The sequence below is a fragment of the Eleutherodactylus coqui genome, chromosome 1 (assembly GCF_035609145.1).
Source record: "Eleutherodactylus coqui strain aEleCoq1 chromosome 1, aEleCoq1.hap1, whole genome shotgun sequence".
NCBI classification, from domain to species: domain Eukaryota; kingdom Metazoa; phylum Chordata; class Amphibia; order Anura; family Eleutherodactylidae; genus Eleutherodactylus; species Eleutherodactylus coqui.
The window spans coordinates 470,667,212-470,689,237 of NC_089837.1; the positions used below are offsets into that span (position 1 = coordinate 470,667,212).

The following is a 22,026-nucleotide window of genomic DNA, read 5'->3' on the forward strand; positions in this document are numbered from 1 at the left end:
CCCTTTAAGCAAAGGAAATGGTTAGAGTGAGCCAAATTTATGTTAAGACACAGAGTCTTGTAGACCCACCGATCCTGGACAAACAAAGATGGCCGAACCGCGTGACTAACTAGTTTACATTGTTAGGCCTCGGTCACACGGGCGTTTTTGGGTCCGACTTGCCGACGCGCTTGCGATCTGCAGATATATAAACCCAATGCATAGCAATGGGATCGGTCACATGTCCATTTTTGATGCTGATGTGCCGATAATTATATGACACACCGATTCGCAGAACGCAAATCGGTGCTTGTATATGCGCCCAATGGGGCCGGCAGCAGCAGCGCTGACCCCATTGAGAACATATACTAAAGATTGTTCTCCCATTGAAGTCAATGGGGCCGGCTGTATTGCTGTAAAGCAATGGGCTGCCAGCAAGCTCTCAGCTATTGAATGAGAGCTGAGAGCTGCCTCTGATTTGACACAGTGCTCACCCAATCAGAGGCAGCACTCCTCACCCATTCATGAATTCATGAATGGGTGAGTGAGAGCTGCCTCTGATTGGCTGAGCACTGTGACCAACCAGAGGCAGCCCATTCAGCAGGCAGGGATTTTAAATCCCCGCCTGCTGAATACTACACAGAGCAGTTGAGGAGAACTGCCAGCCGGACGCGGCTGAACTCCGGTTGCAGCAAAAAGGTGAGTATACATTTTTTTTTTTTACACATTTTCAGGATGTTTTTCAGGGAAGGGCTTATATTTTAAGCCCTTCCCTGAAAATTCATACAGCGCTTGCCAGCAGCCCATTGCTTTCAATGGTGCAGATTTTTCAGCGAATCGTCGGCCTCAGTCACGCGATTTGCGGAATGCACATCCGTTAAGCGATCCGCAAATCACACGAAAAAACGCCCGTCTGACTGAGGCCTAAGACATTAGTTGATGGCAGATTCCTTTCATATTGGTGTAAAAAAACACCCGTCTTACTAAATGTGGGCCATTGTGTTTTATGCTTAGAGTAAAAACCATTTTCTTTGGATTCTGGTGCTAATGATTGAAGTTGAATGTCTAATTAGACGCTACGGGTCACAGTATAATACGTTGTGTCGACATCTTGTCCATTATGTATGTTATTAAATAAGGATGGAGTCTCGGGGTGCGCAATAAATGTCAACTAACTTGTGTATAAGAGTATTCTTATAAATGGCCTCCTCTTACTACGAACATGAAAGACGCAATATCCTGATGATTACTTCTCATGAAACGCTAAAAACTCATTTAACCACAACCTGTTTTACGAAGGCTTTATGAGCTGTTCCTGTCTGGCCTGTTCAGGAGGATATGAATAATGTGTCTCATAATAGCTAAGGGTTCAGCTCTACCGCTCTGATGGGCATATTGAATATACAATGTGATTGAAAAGTAGCCTTGTCCAATCAGTCACTGCTGAACTAAAGACTGGTCCCAAATGACTGAACTCTAGGGCAGTCCCCAGCCCTGATACTCTGCAATCTATCTCTTGTTTGTAACATACTAGGCCAGGGAAAAGAATAATTGTTGAATCACCTCTTTATTGTAGCACCGAAGAGGAAGTGACATGGAAAAGAGAAGTTTTGATAGTCGAGGTGAAGTCAGCGGAACCGGGAGAGCTCTGCCAATTAAACAGGTACCTCAAGTAACACATGCACAGCGTTGGAAATACAGTTTACTTAGCATATGATGTGTGATGGAACATAGATCTATATTTCTATCTCCATATGTGTATCTTATCTTACATCTTGTGCATCCCATAGCCTATGTCTAGGTGAAGCAGACCAGAATGGTGCTAATCACACGGTGTTATGCACTATCCATTTAGTGTACAGACTTCTGAAGTGCGTTCTGGCCTGACCGTAGGTCTATGGACTCAAACTTAGAGCATCAAATGAGCATGTAATGCTTTCAAAAATAGAAGTGTTAAGGCCCATTTACACGGAACGATGATCGCTAAAAAATCGCTAATCAGCAATTGTTTTAGCGATAATCGGTGCGTGTAAATGTTCGCCCATCATCCGCTTTTCAGGCACTGTTAGATGATCGTTAAATTCAAGCTAACCTAAAAATCATCCTTCACTTTTATCAGTAGTTCTCCGGGGGGGGGGGGGGGGGAGGGGGGAGGGGCTGATAGCATTGTCTCCCAGTGGAGAACTAAGGATCTGAGCGCAAATAATAGCCTATCAGTGAAGGCTTCATTTGCATACCTAATTGGTATTTAAGTAGCTGAGTAGCTACTTAAGTACCAATTAATACTTTATGCAACATGATCGCTCAAAGCGATTTTTGAATGATCATCTGCTGGTGTAAATGGGCCTTTAATTCACTGCGACAACCAAGGCTCTTATAAGCTGTTAGACTATTTCTCACTGAAAAAGGCCCGAAAATAAAATATAATCTTTATTAATTTAAAGGATAAAAAACCCCTCTAGATTCCGGGGGTAATTGAGACCCGAAACAGACACAAAGAGACAAACACACAAAAAACCTATGGGAATTTAAGCAATTGGCTTAGATACATCAATTCATACCGACATCATTGGTTTTAGAGGTAGGTAATACTGTGAGGGCGTAAAATGAATTAGTGAAAGCGGTGGCCGTTTACTATAAAAGGGGGCCAGAAAGATGGTCACTAAATAATTAGCTTGTGGTTATTATCCACTGGTGGAAACGTGCGCGTTATGTTAGAGGGCCTCGTTCACACCAGGATATATTGCCACTCCACAGTATTAAGTAAGGGGTGTTGATACTCAGCAATCCATTACACAAAAAAATATTATTATATTCATATCCAATTGTGACAACAATGCCCTGTGTCCATATGTCACAATTGCTACAATTGCTATTCCGATAGGGGCAACGGTCCGTCAAGACCCAAAAATGTGATATAATCCCAACCTATGTTGGGTCTGGCAGCGATCTAAATGTTTTAATAAAAAGCTGGACTAAAGTGGTGTTGACAATTCCTTATGCCAATTAATTCAGAAGGAGTCAACAACGTTTATAGTATAAATAGTACACGACAGACATACACTTGATTCATGTGTGTGTCAAACGCTGTAGTCTAATAACGACTAAAGCCAACAGAAGTCGTCCGTAATCGTCGACGCGTTTCTGCAGCACGGGTAAAATAAATTTACCGCTGCTTCATCAGGACGAAATTGAGACAATTTATTAGATTATACTAGATTTGTTGTTGTTGATCAATCTGTGTAGTGAGCATCAAAACTGCACAGATCTGATTTTGTATGCTGATGCCTGACAGCTGATGCTCAATACACTTAAGACGCTGCTGCGAGGACTAGTTTAGTGTAGTATTGATGGACACACGGGCAAGCACATTATAATGCCGTCCGGGTAATAGCCGCTAAACTGAGTTGATATAGCTGAACAAATTCTGGCCTGCGACACTTATATTGAATGAGTGCGTTATTTGATAATTATATAACGAACTTTTTTCAAAGTGTCGGCTGGTTAATTGTATAGGAGTCTGATGATTGACTTCCAGACACAATAAAGAGCCAAACAGAGTCAGTTTAGAATTGTGTTAGTAAACACCCAACCACAGCTAAACTGCACAGATCTGATTTTATATGCTGATGCCCGACAGCTGATGCTCAATACACTTAAGATGCTGCTGCAAGGACTAGTTTAGTGTAGTATTGATATACACACGGGCAAGCACATTATAATGCCCTCCGGGTAATAGCCGCTGAACTGAGTTGATATAGCTGAAAAAATTCTGGCCTGCGACACTTATATTGAATGAGTGCGTTATTGAATGATTATATAACGAACTTTTTTCAAAGTGTCCGCTGGTTAATTGTATAGGAGTCTGATGATTGACTTCCAGACACAGTAAAGAGCCAAAAAGAGTCAGTTTAGAATTGTGTTAGTAAACACCCAACCACAGCTAAACTACAGCGCGGTCCAAGGTAGTGACCGCTGGCTAAACTACACAACTAGCCCCTGTGAGATAGCACTTCAGTTTGACAGACCTGGTAACTGTCTGAAACTGGTCTGTTCTTATAGGGCTAGCTCCTCCTAGTGGGAGGGAGATACCCTGTGTTTCCAATTGGGCAAGAGACTCATGGGAGGTCCAGAATGACATGTCCATTAAGGGGAGGAGGACGCATGGTTTGTTGCTAAGCAACACCTAGTTGATTCGTAAAAATATATATATATATACACGTCAGGCCGCTTGACGCGTCGCCACATGCCGTGTGCGTTGCTAGGCAGCCGAACGGCTTAGGGGTGAGGCCGCAGCGTGTGGAGTGATGACGCTGCGGCGCTAGCTCCGCCCCCTATGTGCATCGCTACCAACGCTGCTCGTTGCTCAGCTACCAATCGGCCTACCAGCAGAGCTGCAGCGTCTGACGTGATGCCGTTGAGCGCAAGCTCCGCCCCCTCCGTGTGACATGACTGTCACTTAGGGAATTCCTCAATACAGAGGCGTTCCAGTACAACACATTGTTCATTCATTATTGACAGAGGTAAGGTATGAGAAGGCGTGGCTAACAGGTCACAGAAAAAAAAACAACTGACAGCCACCGTTTGTTAACTACTAAGGACAAACAAAACAATATGCATTATGATGCAGCTCAACACATTATTTGGATCCCCAGCATGAAGTGTTGTGGGACCTACTATATAGATATTATTTGGTATAATAAAGCACTGCAGTGGGATATAGATTGCGTAGAAATTATCGAAGACACTCTGCATACATTGTTTATTTATTGTTGTCGACAGTTAACAAACGGTGGCTGTCAGTTTTTTTTCTGTGACCTGTTAGCCACGCCTTCTCATACCTTACCTCTGTCAATAATGAATGAACAATGTGTTGTACTGGAACGCCTCTGTATTGAGGAATTCCCTAAGTGACAGTCATGTCACACGGAGGGGGCGGAGCTTGCGCTCAACGGCATCACGTCAGACGCTGCAGCTCTGCTGGTAGGCCGATTGGTAGCTGAGCAACGAGCAGCGTTGGTAGCGATGCACATAGGGGGCGGAGCTAGCGCCGCAGCGTCATCACTCCACACGCTGCGGCCTCACCCCTAAGCCGTTCGGCTGCCTAGCAACGCACACGGCATGTGGCGACGCGTCAAGCGGCCTGACGTGTATATATATATATATTTTTACGAATCAACTAGGTGTTGCTTAGCAACAAACCATGCGTCCTCCTCCCCTTAATGGACATGTCATTCTGGACCTCCCATGAGTCTCTTGCCCAATTGGAAACACAGGGTATCTCCCTCCCACTAGGAGGAGCTAGCCCTATAAGAACAGACCAGTTTCAGACAGTTACCAGGTCTGTCAAACTGAAGTGCTGTCTCACAGGGGCTAGTTGTGTAGTTTAGCCAGCGGTCACTACCTTGGACCGCGCTGTAGTTTAGCTGTGGTTGGGTGTTTACTAACACAATTCTAAACTGACTCTTTTTGGCTCTTTACTGTGTCTGGAAGTCAATCATCAGACTCCTATACAATTAACCAGCCGACACTTTGAAAAAAGTTCGTTATATAATCATTCAATAACGCACTCATTCAATATAAGTGTCGCAGGCCAGAATTTTTTCAGCTATATCAACTCAGTTCAGCGGCTATTACCCGGAGGGCATTATAATGTGCTTGCCCGTGTGTATATCAATACTACACTAAACTAGTCCTTGCAGCAGCATCTTAAGTGTATTGAGCATCAGCTGTCGGGCATCAGCATATAAAATCAGATCTGTGCAGTTTAGCTGTGGTTGGGTGTTTACTAACACAATTCTAAACTGACTCTTTTTGGCTCTTTATTGTGTCTGGAAGTCAATCATCAGACTCCTATACAATTAACCAGCCGACACTTTGAAAAAAGTTCGTTATATAATTATCAAATAACGCACTCATTCAATATAAGTGTCGCAGGCCAGAATTTGTTCAGCTATATCAACTCAGTTTAGCGGCTATTACCCGGACGGCATTATAATGTGCTTGCCCGTGTGTCCATCAATACTACACTAAACTAGTCCTCGCAGCAGCGTCTTAAGTGTATTGAGCATCAGCTGTCAGGCATCAGCATACAAAATCAGATCTGTGCAGTTTTGATGCTCACTACACAGATTGATCAACAACAACAAATCTAGTATAATCTAATAAATTGTCTCAATTTCGTCCTGATGAAGCAGCGGTAAATTTATTTTACCCGTGCTGCAGAAACGCGTCGACGATTACGGACGACTTCTGTTGGCTTTAGTCGTTATTAGACTACAGCGTTTGACACACACATGAATCAAGTGTATGTCTGTCGTGTACTATTTATACTATAAACGTTGTTGACTCCTTCTGAATTAATTGGCATAAGGAATTGTCAACACCACTTTAGTCCAGCTTTTTATTAAAACATTTAGATCGCTGCCAGACCCAACATAGGTTGGGATTATATCACATTTTTGGGTCTTGACGGACCGTTGCCCCTATCGGAATAGCAATTGTAGCAATTGTGACATATGGACACAGGGCATTGTTGTCACAATTGGATATGAATATAATAATATTTTTTTGTGTAATGGATTGCTGAGTATCAACACCCCTTACTTAATACTGTGGAGTGGCAATATATCCTGGTGTGAACGAGGCCCTCTAACATAACGCGCACGTTTCCACCAGTGGATAATAACCACAAGCTAATTATTTAGTGACCATCTTTCTGGCCCCCTTTTATAGTAAACGGCCACCGCTTTCACTAATTCATTTTACGCCCTCACAGTATTACCTACCTCTAAAACCAATGATGTCGGTATGAATTGATGTATCTAAGCCAATTGCTTAAATTCCCATAGGTTTTTTGTGTGTTTGTCTCTTTGTGTCTGTTTCGGGTCTCAATTACCCCGGAATCTAGAGGGGTTTTTTATCCTTTAAATTAATAAAGATTATATTTTATTTTCGGGCCTTTTTCAGTGAGAAATGGGCCTTTAATAGTTTATCTTTCTCAATTAACAAAAAGGCAAAGTGAATGGAAAAAAGAAAAATCTAAATCAAATCAATATTGGTGTGTCCAGACTTTGCCTTCAAAACAGCATCAGTTCTTCTAGGTACACCTGCACAAGGATTTTGTAGGATTATAGTCAGATGTATGATTAACCAATTATACCAAACAGGCAATAATGATCATCATACGTAGGTTGAAATACAGTCATTGACTGAAACAGAAACCTCTGTGTAGGAGTTTAACACTGGGTGAGGAACAGACGAACTCTGCTATAAAAATGAGGTTGTGGAAGACAGCTTCATGTCACAGGTCATACACCATAATAAGACTGAGCACAGCGACAAGACACAAGGTAGTTCTGCTGCATCAGCAAGGTCTCTCCCAGACAAAGATTTTAAAGCAGACTGGGGTTTCAAGAGGTGCTGTTCAAGCTCTTTTGAAGAAACACAAAGAAGTGGACATGGTTTAGGACCGTAAATGCAGTGGTAAGCCAAGGAAACTTACTGCAGCAGATGAAAGACACATCATTCTTACTTCCCTTCAAAATGGACGATGTCGAGCAGTGCCATCAGCTCAGAACTGGCATAAACCAGTAGCACCCAGTTATACTTATCTACTGTTCCGAGACGTCTGGCCAGAAGTGATTTCATAGAAGAAATGTGGCTAAAAAGCCAAACCTTCTATGTAGAAATAAAGCCAAATGACTCAACTGTGCATGAAAACATAGGAACTGGGGTGCAGAAAAATGGCAGCAGGTGATCGGGACTGATGAACCAAAATGTGGAATATTTGTTTGTAATAGAAGGCAGTTTGTCTGGAGAGTTGTTCAATAATGAGTGTCTCCAGACAGCGGTGAAGCATGGTGGAGAGCGGTACAATAATGAATGTCTGCAGGCAGCAGTGAAGCATGGTGGAGAGCGGTATGATAATGAGTGTCTGCAGGCAGCAGTGATGCATGGTGGAGAGGGGTACAATAATGAGTGTCTATAGGCAGCAGTAAAGCATGATGGAGAACGGTACAATAATGAATGTCTGCAGGCAGCAGTGAAGCATGGTGGAGATTGGTACAATAATGAGTGTCTGAAGGCAGCAGTGAAGCATGGTGGAGAGTGGTATAATAATGAGTGTCTGCAGACAGCAGTAAATCATGGTGGAGAGGGGTACAATAATGAGTATCTGCAGGCAGCAGTGAAGCATGGCGGAGAGCCGTACAATAATGAGTGTCTGCAGGCAGTAGTGAAGCATGGTGAAGAGCGGTACAATAATCAGTGTCTGCAGGCAGCAGTAAAGCATGGTGGAGAGCGGTACAATAATAAGTTTCTGCAGGCAGCAGTGAAGCATTGTAGAGAGCGGTACAATAATAAGTGTCTGCAGGCAGCAGTGAAGCATGATGAAGAGCGGTATAATAATGAGTGTCTGCAGGCAGCAGTAAAGCATGGTGGAGAGCCGTAGAATAATGAGTGTCTGCAGGCAGCAGTGAAGCATGGTGGAGAGCCATACAATAATGAGTGTCTGCAGGCAGTAGTGAAGCATGGTGAAGAGCGGTACAATAATGAGTGTCTGCAGGCAGCAGTAAAGCATGGTGGAGAGCGGTACAATAATAAGTTTCTGCAGGCAGCAGTGAAGCATTGTAGAGAGCGGTACAATAATAAGTGTCTGCAGGCAGCAGTGAAGCATGATGGAGAGCGGTACAATAATGAGTGTCTGCAGGCAACAGTGAAGCATGATGGAGAGCGGTATAATAATGACTGTCTGCAGGCAGCAGTAAAGCATGGTGGAGAGCGGTACAATAATGAGTGTCTGCAGGAAACAGTGAAGCATGGGGAGAGCTGTACAATAATGAGTGTCTACAGGCAGCAGTGAAGCATGGCGGAGAGCGGTACAATAATGAGTGTCTGCAGGCAGCAGTGAAGCATGGTGGAGAGCCATACAATAATGAGTGTCTACAGGCAGCAGTGAAGCATGGTGGAGAGTGGTGCAATAATGGGTGTCTGCAGGCAGCAGTGAAGCATGGTGGAGAGCGGTACAATAATGAGTCTCTGCAGGCAACAGTGAAGCATGGTGGAGAGCGGTACAATAATGAGTGTCTGCAGGCAACAGTGAAGCATGATGGAGAGCGGTATAATAATGAGTGTCTGCAGGCAGCAGTAAAGCATGGTGGAGAGCCGTACAATAATGAGTGTCTGCAGGCAGCAGTGAAGCATGGTGGAGAGCCATACAATAATGAGTGTCTGCAGGCAGTAGTGAAGCATGGTGAAGAGCGGTACAATAATGAGTGTCTGCAGGCAGCAGTAAAGCATGGTGGAGACTGGTACAATAATAAGTTTCTGCAGGCAGCAGTGAAGCATTGTAGAGAGCGGTACAATAATGAATGTCTGCAGGCAGCAGTGAAGCATGATGGAGAGCGGTACAATAATGAGTGTCTGCAGGCAACAGTGAAGCATGATGGAGAGCGGTATAATAATGAGTGTCTGCAGGCAGCAGTAAAGCATGGTGGAGAGTGGTACAATAATGAGTGTCTGCAGGAAACAGTGAAGCATGATGGAGAGCGGTACAATAATGAGTGTCTGCAGGAAACAGTGAAGCATGGGGGAGAGCGGTACAATAATGAGTGTCTGCAGGCAGCAGTGAGCATGGTGGAGAGCTGTACAATAATGAGTGTCTACAGGCAGCAGTGAAGCATGGCGGAGAGCGGTACAATAATGAGTGTTTGCAGGCAGCAGTGAAGCATGGTGGAGAGCAGTACAATAATAAGTCTCTGCAGGCAACAGTGAAGCATGGTGGAGAGCGGTACAATAATGAGTGTCTGCAGGCAACAGTGAAGCATGATGGAGAGCGGTATAATAATGAGTGTCTGCAGGCAGCAGTAAAGCATGGTGGAGAGCCGTACAATAATGAGTGTCTGCAGGCAGCAGTGAAGCATGGTGGAGAGCCATACAATAATGAGTGTCTGCAGACAGTAGTGAAGCATGGTGAAGAGCGGTACAATAATGAGTGTCTGCAGGCAGCAGTAAAGCATGGTGGAGACTGGTACAATAATAAGTTTCTGCAGGCAGCAGTGAAGCATTGTAGAGAGCGGTACAATAATGAATGTCTGCAGGCAGCAGTGAAGCATGATGGAGAGCGGTACAATAATGAGTGTCTGCAGGCAACAGTGAAGCATGATGGAGAGCGGTATAATAATGAGTGTCTGCAGGCAGCAGTAAAGCATGCTGGAGAGTGGTACAATAATGAGTGTCTGCAGGAAACAGTGAAGCATGATGGAGAGCGGTACAATAATGAGTGTCTGCAGGAAACAGTGAAGCATGGGGGAGAGCGGTACAATAATGAGTGTCTGCAGGCAGCAGTGAGCATGGTGGAGAGCTGTACAATAATCAGTGTCTACAGGCAGCAGTGAAGCATGGCGGAGAGCGTTACAATAATGAGTGTTTGCAGGCAGCAGTGAAGCATGGTGGAGAGCAGTACAATAATGAATGTCAACAGGCAGCAGTGAAGCATGGTGGAGGCTCCTTGCAAGTTTGGGGCTGTAATTCAGGAAATGTCGTTGGTTATTTGGTGAGGAATAAAGGTTTCCTTAATGCTGAGAAATGCAGGTAGATACTTATCCATTATGCAATAACATCATGGAGGCGTCTGATTGGCTCCAAATTTATTCTGCAGCAGATCGATGACCCCAAACATCCAGTGAATGTCTATTAAGATCTATCTTCAGCATTAGGCTGGGTCCACATGTGCGTAATTTCATTGCGTATTATGCGCTCATAATTAGCGGTAAATAGTGTCAATGAAAGTGCGTTGATTTTCATTGATCTATTCACACTCACATATATATTCATTGCATATAATCCGTAGGTAAAGAACACAGCATGTTCTATTCTACTGCTCATTATGCACAATAAAGCCCTATTGTTCTCTTTTCTTGTTTGCAAAAAAAAAGAAAGCAGGCCCCATTGATTTCAGCGTAAATAAACAGTGATACGTATATGTATCATGCATAGTCACTGCATATTTATGCAATCCCACTCACTTTATTGGCTATTTCGGACCAAGTAGGATATGCAGAGATGTTTTCTAACGCATGTAAAACGCATGTCTGAATACCTCAGTGCAAATCAATGGAGTTTCAGTTCTCCGTATTAGGCTAATTTCACATGGACAAGTGTAATATCAGCCTGATATTGTACTTGGGAACGTGACATTTCCCCGCAGATGCCTCGCATCACTTCAGGGAAGTAGCGATCCTCCGGAGAAGAGGCATATGTCTCCCATTGTTTTCAATGGGAAGCCTTGCATCGCTCTCGTAACACACAAATCTCACGTAATTTTCTTGGCCGTGTGAAAGCGGCCTCATGCGCATAAAAAATATGCACATAATGCAGAGCAGAAATACTCCTGTGCGCATGAGCCCTTAGTATCTCTTCAAGGGTATTCATTGTGGCCCGTCTGTGCAGAGGACGCTGCTAATACTTTTGTATACAGGTCTCTAGTAGTTGTTTGGTGGTTTTTGAGCTAGTGCTGCAGTATTTACCTCCCCTGACTTCTAACGACGACTCTTGCTTTTCTCTCTGGTACTGACTTTACTCTCTCCTGGATTCTGACAGCGGACTTGGTTTTTGGCTACTTTTCTGTTTATTCCATTAAGTTCCATTTTGTCTTTTTGAGCATTCTTACACCCCCCAAATTACACCTAGAGACATTTATGGAATCTAGCTAGGCTCCTGTGTGATGTCGCCCTTTTCAGGTTGGGTGCTCCACTTTCCAGTCTACTTTTGTTAGGATCAGACACCCAACTCTCCTCCCCACCCTTACTCTTCCTCACATACTATCTCTTACATCTAGTTCCTTGGATACTTCCTGTGCTGTACAAGTCATTCAGTCTGTCCTCCATCCCCTAGTCTGGTCCTTCGGCTACAATGACAGAACTGAACAAAATTGACATGTATCTAATAAAAAGAAGGATGAATGGAAACTAAAGTTTTTAGCAAAATTATGATCCTTATAAAGTAACATAAAATGTTTTTTCACTTTGGCCAAACCACTAGAAGGGACCTCTAATGTTAAGCTTATCATACAGTTAGTTTCCATTGCTGGACGTCAAGAGATCAGGTGCAATCTTTGGGCTAACATGGCAGGAGGTCTTTAATTTTACCTGCCACTCATCCACATTGGACCTTATTATATAGTCCACACTGAAATCAATGGGCTGCCATGTAATACATAGATATGACAGAAGCTCTACAGAGAGACACTCTTTTTATCCGCTCTCCAATATGACTAATAGATGTGGATCAAAAAAACAGGATCCTCTCTCTCTTTTAACTCAGAATTTTCTAATTGGGTAAGTGATACAACCCCTTTAATTATTGTCGCCTTTGGTTAATGTGCACACCATTTCTTACAGTCGCGAAATAACACAATTTATTAATTTGTGCTGGTTGCAGGCTTTATTAGGAAGCTATATCTAAAGCACTTAATTTCGAATCATCTATGTGAACACCGTAAATACATATAACGTACTATACTTCTGAGGGCAGCCCATACATACAGACAGCGCTTCATGTAAGGGGTTAATCCATGCCCGCTGTGCAGGGATTAATGTCCCTCCTGGTACATGCTAATTTGTTACCATTTGATTAGCTAATGCATTGGCACAATTGAACAGCAAATGACAAACACCCACACAGCCTTTCTCAAGTGAACACCTTAATTGTTACAGTTCCCTTCCGCAAAGCATGTTAAATGGAAAGAGAATGCAAGGACGCAGTAGAAAGCTATATTTTATTCTTTGATCGAGCGACTACCTGCTGTTACTTGTGGGAAGAGCTACCGCCAGAAAAACCCACACACTCCAATTGAATCCTTCCACAAAGAGCGTGGCAAGTCATTGTGGCCGGGGTTGCAATGTACAGTTGCCTTTTAAAGAGCTGTAGGAAGAATCAGACTCGCTGGGTTGTTGTGTGGGCGAGAGATTTTGTTTTGTATGACAGAAGGGACAGGATGCATTGGAAATGTGTTCACTTTTGAAAGACCAATGCAGAGAAATGGGATAAGAGGACACACAGAAAGTCAGGGGATGGCGGTTAATTGGAACATCACGACCCGTAGACTGATCTTCTATTTATGGTGCTCTGTAGTCATCCGATCTGAATGACAGTCCTAGATCGTACCTTCGTTCCGACTAAGAAAATGTTACAACAGTTATCTAATGATCTCTATTTATATAGTACCAACATGTTCCGCAAATCGGAGGGTACATATACAAGGCAGACATTACATACAGTAGTAAAGTAATAAACATTGGAACAATAGGAGTGAGGGCCCTGCTTGCAAGAGCTTACAATCTATGAGGAAATAGGGGTGGCACAAGAGATGCAAATGCTTGCTCTATACAATGGTCCAACTAAATCGGGTATACATCAAGTCGTATGAGCCGGTAACCAGCCGATATCTGTGTATGTACAGATATGAAAGACTTTTGAGTGCATGGAGGGTGGGGTACAGGGGGATGAAGAGGGTCAGGTTCTGAGTAATAATAGAGAAGAGGGGTAAGTGAAGAAGAGTTAGATTAGAGAATACGGTAGGCCTCCCTAAAAAGTCCCTCTTGGTACCGGTGATGAGCCAGGCACTGGGGATAGCAGTGTCTCATCAACAGAGCAGTCTGGTAGGCTTACATGGTGGCCGGCAGCTGTCTGGCACTTGAAAAAGTCCTCCTTGTCAGTTCTCCTTCAGCACGGCTCTTATTATAATAGGGCAGCTCACAAAAGTTGCAGTCCTGGACTCTTAGCGTTTGGTTCTGTGTGCAAGTTTCCTTTTTTTGCGGAGACAATCTGTTGCGTAACACCCACAGGACTCATCGGATACTCAACCAGAAGTTGCCTTCTTGTCTCTTGCTCTTTGCTGCGCCAACCACACCGCCAGTGCACATGCGCATGTCATTTATAACTTGCATGAGTCCAACATGCCTGCAGTATCCAGGACTACAGCAATAATATATAGAAACCTTTAGTGTGGTTACTTCACCACCTGGTAAATATAGACTAGAATAACCAAACAACATTGGGAATACTCTTCTTTGTAAAGAAGCATAGGTAACTGGGCACTCCTGTTGCACACACTTAAAATTGTGGATTTTGGCAATTAGCCTGATTGCATGCCAAATTTCATAGATAGTCAAAAAGGAAAGAAAACCCCGGGAGGGCAAAATCAAACCCTTTCTCAGACTTCGTTAAAATTCACCTGTACCACTCACTTTACAATCTATGCGTCACCTTACAATACTCACCGGCCATCGGAGCAAGAAGAGGTTCTGGACAACATACAACCATAGCAAAACCAGTGGCGCATTGCAGAAAACTGGTACAGCGTGAGAAAAGTCTTGGAGACATGAGTGTAAAGTTTGGATTATGGAGGATGTTAGTCTGAGATCAGAAAGCATGGGTAGGTGGTAGACAGAGATGAGGGAGGGGATATAGGGAGGTGCAGCACTGTGGAGAGCTCAATGGGTGAGAGTGATGAGTATATATATATATATATAGTATTTTATAGTGTATGGTCAAGCAGTGCAGTGACTGGCACAACGGGAGAGGAATCAATGTAACAGTTGGACAAAAGTTATAAGATAAAAGTTACTATTTGTAGTAGAGAAAAAAGTACAGCATTTTTCTAGCAATGTCATTACTTTACACTTCAAATACAGATGAGCGAGCGTACTCGGTTCGGGTGTTTTTGCACTCGAGCACCGCTTTTTCCGAGTAACTGACTACTCAGACGAAAAGATTCGGGGAGCGACGGGGGTGAGCAGGGGGTTGCAGAGGGGAGTGGGGGGTGCCCCCCGAATCTTTTCGTCCGAGTAGTCAGTTACTCGGAAAAAGCGGAGCTCGCGTGTAAAAACACCCGAACCGAGTACGTTCACTCATCTCTAACTTCAAACCATTTTTATAGAGTGGTGGATTTATATATATGGTGTAATTCAGCTCAGCAAACAATAATCTAATGGGAACCGCAATGCTGATTTTAAAAAAATGTTGATATAGAGGATATCTACAAAGTGAAAAATGCAAAAAAAATTTGAGGTCACAAGTGTGGATTGGAAGCAGCAAATTCTTTATTTTCAATACTTTATTAATGCATACAGTTTATCTGACACTCCCAACGCGTTTCAAACACATTTATGCATTCTTATTCATGGCGTTAAGTTAGGTTTCAAGTAAGTCTCTGTTTACCTTTTAGTTAGAGGCTCACGCAACATTACTCATCCCATCAACCCAACAGAAACTGATGGGCCCCTTTGTAAGCCCTTGGGGGCACTTGTGCTATCTATTATGTGACCGATCCAGTTAAGAACGGAAACGACAACCTATGAACAGGGCCTAATGTAACTGATTTCTTTTGCATTGTGTCTATTGTTATTTCATGTATTTATTTATTTAGTTCTTTTTAGCCAAATATGATAATGAATCCAAGAAAGGGCTAGGGATTAAGATTTTCAGACGAAAGGTTTTTCTATTCCCTGTCTTGGATTAGTTCACAAAAGCAAGCTTTACTATCACCCACTCTCTTGAATCTGTTCCCTACACCTGTGCCCATGGGCGTAACTATAGAGGGTGCAGGGGATGCAGTTAGGGGGCCTTAGGGGGCCCATAAGGCCTCTCTTCTCCATATAGGGAGCCCAGTGCTATGAATAAAGCATTATAGTTGGGGGCCCTGTTACAGGTTTTGCATTGGGGCCCAGGAGCTTCAAGTTATGTCTCTGTGCAGCATGGTTTACGGGTACAGATACAGATAGAGGGGGGGCCACACCTCACGTTTTGCATCAGGGACCCTGAGCCTTTAGTTACACCCCTGCCTGCGCCTGATAACCCTCAGACAAGTAGACATGACTGTATGATCAGACAAGGTTTGTTTGTAGCCATGAATACATAAAGATGTGCATCAGAGTTGCATACATGAAACAGCTATTTATTTTTAATCAATAGTGATGGGCAAACTTCACTTCGCCGAACTTTTGCAAAAAAGTTCTGTTTGGTTCAGAGTAGTTCTGAACCGAACCGGACGTTCACAAAAAACCTTCAAACTGGTGTATAATGCTGTCTAAGAGCCATAAAGGCCCCATATTACACTTTGAGATTCTTATACAGTGTTGTTAAGGCTTTTAGACAGTGTTATACACCAGTGTTCAGGAATAGTGTTGAGCGAACTGAACCAGTCGAACCCTGTTTCAGGTAGAACTTTTCTAAAAAGTTTGGGTTTGTGCTGAACTGAACTTTTAGTAACGTTCGCCCCAAAACAGGGTTCTACCGGTACTGTTCGATCAACAATATTAATCAAGTCGAGTCGAGCTTTTTGTAAAATTCGAGAGCTCTACTCGAGTAACGAACCCCATTGACTACAATAGGAGACTCGAGCATTTTTGTATGTGGAACGCCGGGTGCCGAGCTTTTTTTTTTGTTTTTTTCTTGGTTCTCTCTCTCTCTCTCTCTCTCTCCCTCTCCCTCTCCCTCTCCCTTCCCCTTCCTGCCAGCCCAAACATTTTCAAATGACGCATGCTGCGTCGCGGCAGGGAGGGGCCAAAACAGGCACGTCACAGCAGGGAGGAGACAAAAGCTGGGGCGGGGTCGAACGCAATTTGATGCTCGTTCGAGTAATGAGCACCATCGAGTACGCTAATACTCGAAGGAGCATCAAGCTCGCCAGAGTACGTTCACTCAACTCTACATACAACAGAAAATCACATCTACAAGCTCAAACAATTACATATTCACATAACTCTACAATTCCACGCTGTTTCCAGCACTGATTATCTGGAACTTATTCTAAACTGAGGTCCAGGCATCTATTGTTCTGCTCCACCTTTTATATTCCTGATTTCACATACATAAAAAGTCAAAATAAAAATATATATTTGGAGTATACATACATGTATGCATGTTCTATGTTTAAAAAGTGTAATATCTTCTAATGTCTTATGCAGTAAATTGATTATTTTTCAGAGTTTCCTACTGAAACGTAGCGGCAATTCTTTAAATAAGGAGTGGAAGAAGAAATATGTTACTCTGACCAGCAATGGAATGCTGCTCTACCATCCTAGCATTAATGTAAGTACATACTGGATAGGCATGTACCGGGAGCACAATGTCTCACAATATACACCAGTGATGAGCGGATTTTTGAAAAGTTTGGTTCAGCCGGTTCGCCAAACTTTTGCAAAACGTTTGGTTCGGTCCAAATTACTTCAAGCTGAACCGGAAGTTCACCCAAACCACTAAAACTGGTGTATAACACTGTCTAAGAGCCATCAAATGCGAATGCTATACAGGGTTGTTATGGCTCTTAGATAGTGTTATACACCAGTGTTCAGGACTAGTGTTGAGTAAAGTGAACCAGTAGAAGCCTGTATTCGGTAGAACTTTTGCTAAAAGTTCGGTTTAGGTTCATGTCAAACACGAACATTTAGCAAAGTTTCACCTGAAACACGGTTCTCCTGGCTCTGTTCGCTCAACATTAACCCCTTAGTGACGGAGCTTTTTTGCTTTTTTCCATTTTTGTTTTTTCCTACTCCCTTTTAAAAAATCGTAGCTCCTTTATTTATCTATCGACGTCGCTGTATGAGGGCTTGTTTTTTGCGGGATGAGTTGTATTTTTCAATGGCACTATTAATTGTGCCATATAATGTACTGAAAAACTTTTTAAAAATTCTAAGCGGAGAGAAATGGAAAAAACAACAACATTCCACCATCTTTCAGTGCATCTTGTTTCTACGGTGCACAAACTGCAACAAAAACGACCTGATATTTTTATTCTATGGGTCAGTACGATTACTACGATACCAAACTTATATAGTATTTTTTTGCTGTAGTACTTGCATTTTTTTTAAAGATATTTAATTTTTTTCAATTATTTTCTGCGGTCATTTTGTGCGCGCAATAACTTTTTTATTTTTTTGTCAACGTAGTTGAGCAAGGGCTCATTTTTTGCGGGATGTCCTGTAGTTTCCGATAGTATCAATTTGGAATACATACGACTTTTTGATCGCTTTTTATTGCATTTTTTCTGGGAGGCAGGGTAACTAAAAAAGTGTATTTCTGGCGTTCTTTATTTTTTTTTTCGGACGACGTTCACCGTGCAGAAAAAATAATGCACTACTTTGATAGATCGGACTTTTACGGACGCGGCGATACCAAATACATACTTTTATTTTATGACTTAGATTTTTTTATAATAGATATGGCAAAAGGGGGGTGATTTAAACTTTTATAACTTTTTTTTTTTACAATTAAAAAAACTTTATTGATATTTTTTAAACTTTACTTTGAAGTCCCCCTGGGGGATTTCAACATGCCATGCTTTGATCGCTCCTGCAGTATGATGTAATGCTATAGCATTACGTCATACTGCTATTTCACAGGCAGCCTATGAAGCCACCCCACGGGCATGGCTTGATAGGCAGTCTGCTAAGGCAGCCCTGGGGCCTTTCTAAAGGCCCCCGGCTGCCATGACACCTGTACGGCTCCCCCGATCTTACCGCGCGGGGGGGGGGGGGGGCGTGCGGGACCCTTTAAATGCCGCTGTCAAACGGCCGAGCGCGGCTATTGCCCGCGGGTGTCAGCTGTAATAAACAGCTGACGCCCGCGCTGTATGGAGGGAGATAGCGGCGCTACCTCCCTCCATACACGTCCTGCATCATCAGGACGTAGTTTTACTATAGCGCCGTCACTAAGGGGTTAATATATACATTAGTCCTTATGTACAAAAAGGGGGGAAAAAATGTCTCTAGCAACGTGTCTCTGAACAACAAGAAAATGTTGTCCTCTTGGGCAGTTTTGACACTGGTAACCTATTAGAAAGTTCCATTGACAATCGTGTTAAAAAAACACAGCGATATCGCAGCGTTAAAAAAACGCAAGTGGGTAGGAGCCCTTAGACTAGCTCTATATTCCATGTCATCAGGAAGCTCATATTTTACTTGTATGGCTACACTCACATGTTGCAGAATTTCTGCAGTACAAGCTAACTTCAGAAGAGTTGTTGATCCAGGGATTTGGCTGCCAGATTTGGAGCCGGGATGGAATTTTTACCTAAAAAGAGGAAAAGTAATAGAGAGCGAATGCACTCGGTTCGGGTGTTTTTGCACTCGAGCACTGCTTTTTCCGAGTAACTGACTACTTGGACGAAAAAATTCGGGGGGCGGCGTGGTAGTCAGTGGTTCGCCCGAGTAGTCAGTTACTCGAAAAAAGCAGTGCTCGAGTGCAAAAACACCCGAAAAGAGTACGTTCACTCATCTCTAAAAATTAACAGTTGTTTTATGGGGTTTTTTTGCCTTTCTCTGGATCAACATTGGAATATAATAACTGGAGCTGGATGGACATATGTCTTTTTTCAGCCTTCCATACTATGTATATACCCCAAAATGGTATCAATAGAAACTACCCCTCATCCCAGCGTTGGATGCAGGTAAACTCCCTCCCCCTCCCTTTTTTTCAGCTCCCATAGAAGTCTATGGGAGCTTCCAGCGTATCTCGGCAAAAAGATAGGACAAGACCTATCTTTTCCCGCTGCGTATATCATCAGTCTCCGTTTTCGGACACCAATGTCCTATTATTCCCGGCGCAACGTTTTTACGTGGCTAAAAATTGCTCATCTCATTGAAAACATTGGGAACCAATGCCTCAGATGGCCGAGATTTTTTATCCCGGCTAAGGGCGCCTACCCACTGGCGATTTTTTTTCCTGCGATGCTAAATTGCGTTTTGCGTTTTTCCTGAAGAGCAATTAGCATAGAATGTGTTCTTGTCCATTTGTTGTTTTTTTTTTTCGTTTCGTTGCAATTTTTCACATAGGAACTGTCAGTTGCATATGTCTCCTTATTTTTCTCTTAATGCACCCATGATTGTCAATGGAAATTAACGAAAAACGCTGCGAAAAAGGTGCGAAAAACTCCGCGAAAAAGGCGCGAAAAACACTGCGTTTTTCACACACGAAAATCGGCAACGCCAGTGGGTAGGCGCCCTTAATTAGCTGTGTAAAAATGCTCATGTGTATAAGGCCTTAGCCTTAGTTTTCCAATACGTTATCTGGTATGTTAAATGGCACCATTGAAAAATACAACTCCTGCTAAAAACAAGCCTTCATGTCACTGGAACAATAAAGTTATGATATTTTTGAAAATGGAGAGAAAACAATAAAAATAAAAAAAAGGCCGCGACAGCAAGGGATTAAAAGAAGTTATCCTACTGAGTGCTTTACTCCTGAAATGAGTGAACTTTGCACCTGATTCCAATTTTGCAGATTTGTCACACTGTTTCCTATAGGTCGGCAAATCTGCCTTTACTATCACCAAAGAGAGAGGGAAATCATGAGTTTGCTATGGTGCCGAAAGAATTCGAGTTGTGCCTTTGAATCTCTAGAATGTTTCACTGCAAAGTTATTTGATGTGAAAATTATATTTTCATGCTTTGCAAGTAGTGAATAATTGTAGTAGATATTCGAACTGTAAACTCAATTGGTTTCTGGCATTAATTTAAAATATGTTTGGCACTTTTTTATATTGGAGTATTAACCCTTTCCAATCCACTGTCTGACATCTCAAGACATTATGATTTAAGGCTGTACGGCTCCGATGTTGGAAGACGTTCGTCGGGGTTCTCTTACTGTATATTGCCAGCCTCTCTGCTGTCAGAGCCTATCCAACGTGTCACCTCATGCAGTACTGGCTTTAGCCAGCAGATAGCGCCATTGTATAATGGCAGAAAAAGAGTAAGCCCCCTAGGAAAACCAGGATACAAACTGGATTGGAAAGGGTTAACATCTCAGCTACCAGTGGCTGGGATCACGGAAACACTCACATTAGCCATTCTACATTGTTTCCGTAACTCCCATATCAGTGAATGGAAGTAGGGTAGCACAGTGAGCTACGCTGTTCCAAACTGGCATTGGGTCTGCAACAAATTAGAAATCAGCCTCCCATTCAGGGAGCAGGGAAGGGGAAACCCGCAGGTGAACGGCTCGTCTCGGGATAGAACCAAACACGCCGGATGAACCCCATTGACTATAACGGGGTCCGCCCACTTTTTGCCCAGCTGCCCGGTCTTTGGACGGAAGAAAACCGCTGCATGCAGCGCTTTATCTTCCAATATTTTGAGCCAGACTTGCGATGAAACCTCCAACCGGAGGTTCCAATGCAGATGTATAACTGGCCTAACTCACTCTAACTGTTGTTTGTGACAGTTTTACGAATGTGCTCCACAGTTTGCGATCGCAAGCCTATTAGAAATTCTGATCATACTCCATTATCATTTTCGGCTGTTCAGATGCTTAATCACCTGCAGACATACAGAGCTCCCTTCTTCACCCGCCACCTACTGTCTGTCTGCAAAAATGCACCACTGCTACTCTAAAAACTCTAAGGTCACCTTGATCCAGACGAATCTCACACCGCAGTGAATACAGAGAGAGGTGACTTTTTCACCCAATGACCCATATTTACAAGGCAACATTTCACACCACTATATGTTGTCACTGATGACAGGCGACATTAAAGTAGCCCAATTTACAACTTTTTTGTCATGATTTTTCTTTTACAATGCAGGGTCACTATTTAGTGAAGAAACAATAGGGGTCATTAATTTCACGTCTCGGTGTTCTCCAGGCATAGCTATACCTAAAGTAGCTAGATTGTTAGAGGCTCTGAAAGACAACTTCACACAAAGCAGTACAGCTTCACCAAGGAGATTAAATTCAACTGGCTACATTTATCAATGTATTAAACTAGTTTTTGGTTGTAGATACATTTGAAAATCTGAAATTCTTTCCAAATCCTAAGCTTTGTGTGTTTGCTTGCATGTTATAAAAGGTCATATACAGGAGCGTACCAAAGGCTCAGGGACCCGGGTGCAAAACCTCAACTTGGGCTGCCCCCCCACTGTGCCCATACCTAAATTGTGCTGCCTACAGCTGCAAAATGAATTTTCATACATGATCTAGCCCCTTGGCATAATCTTTCTAAACATGATGTATTTCCTGCACTGCATGAACATTTGTTTGTAGCCCGGC

The 22,026-nt window shown here is 43.0% G+C and overlaps 1 protein-coding gene across 2 annotated transcripts in view; it reads left to right on the forward strand.

The window, feature by feature from the left end:
• The window catches only part of AGAP2 (ArfGAP with GTPase domain, ankyrin repeat and PH domain 2), a 270,155-nt gene that overhangs the window by 216,213 nt on the left and 31,916 nt on the right, over window positions 1-22,026 (forward strand). For both annotated transcript variants that reach the window (XM_066584399.1, XM_066584400.1), the window contains exons 9-10: window positions 1,556-1,642; window positions 16,969-17,073. In XM_066584399.1, the coding sequence (XP_066440496.1) occupies window positions 1,556-1,642; window positions 16,969-17,073 (192 nt within the window). The remainder of the gene's footprint in view (window positions 1-1,555; window positions 1,643-16,968; window positions 17,074-22,026) is intronic.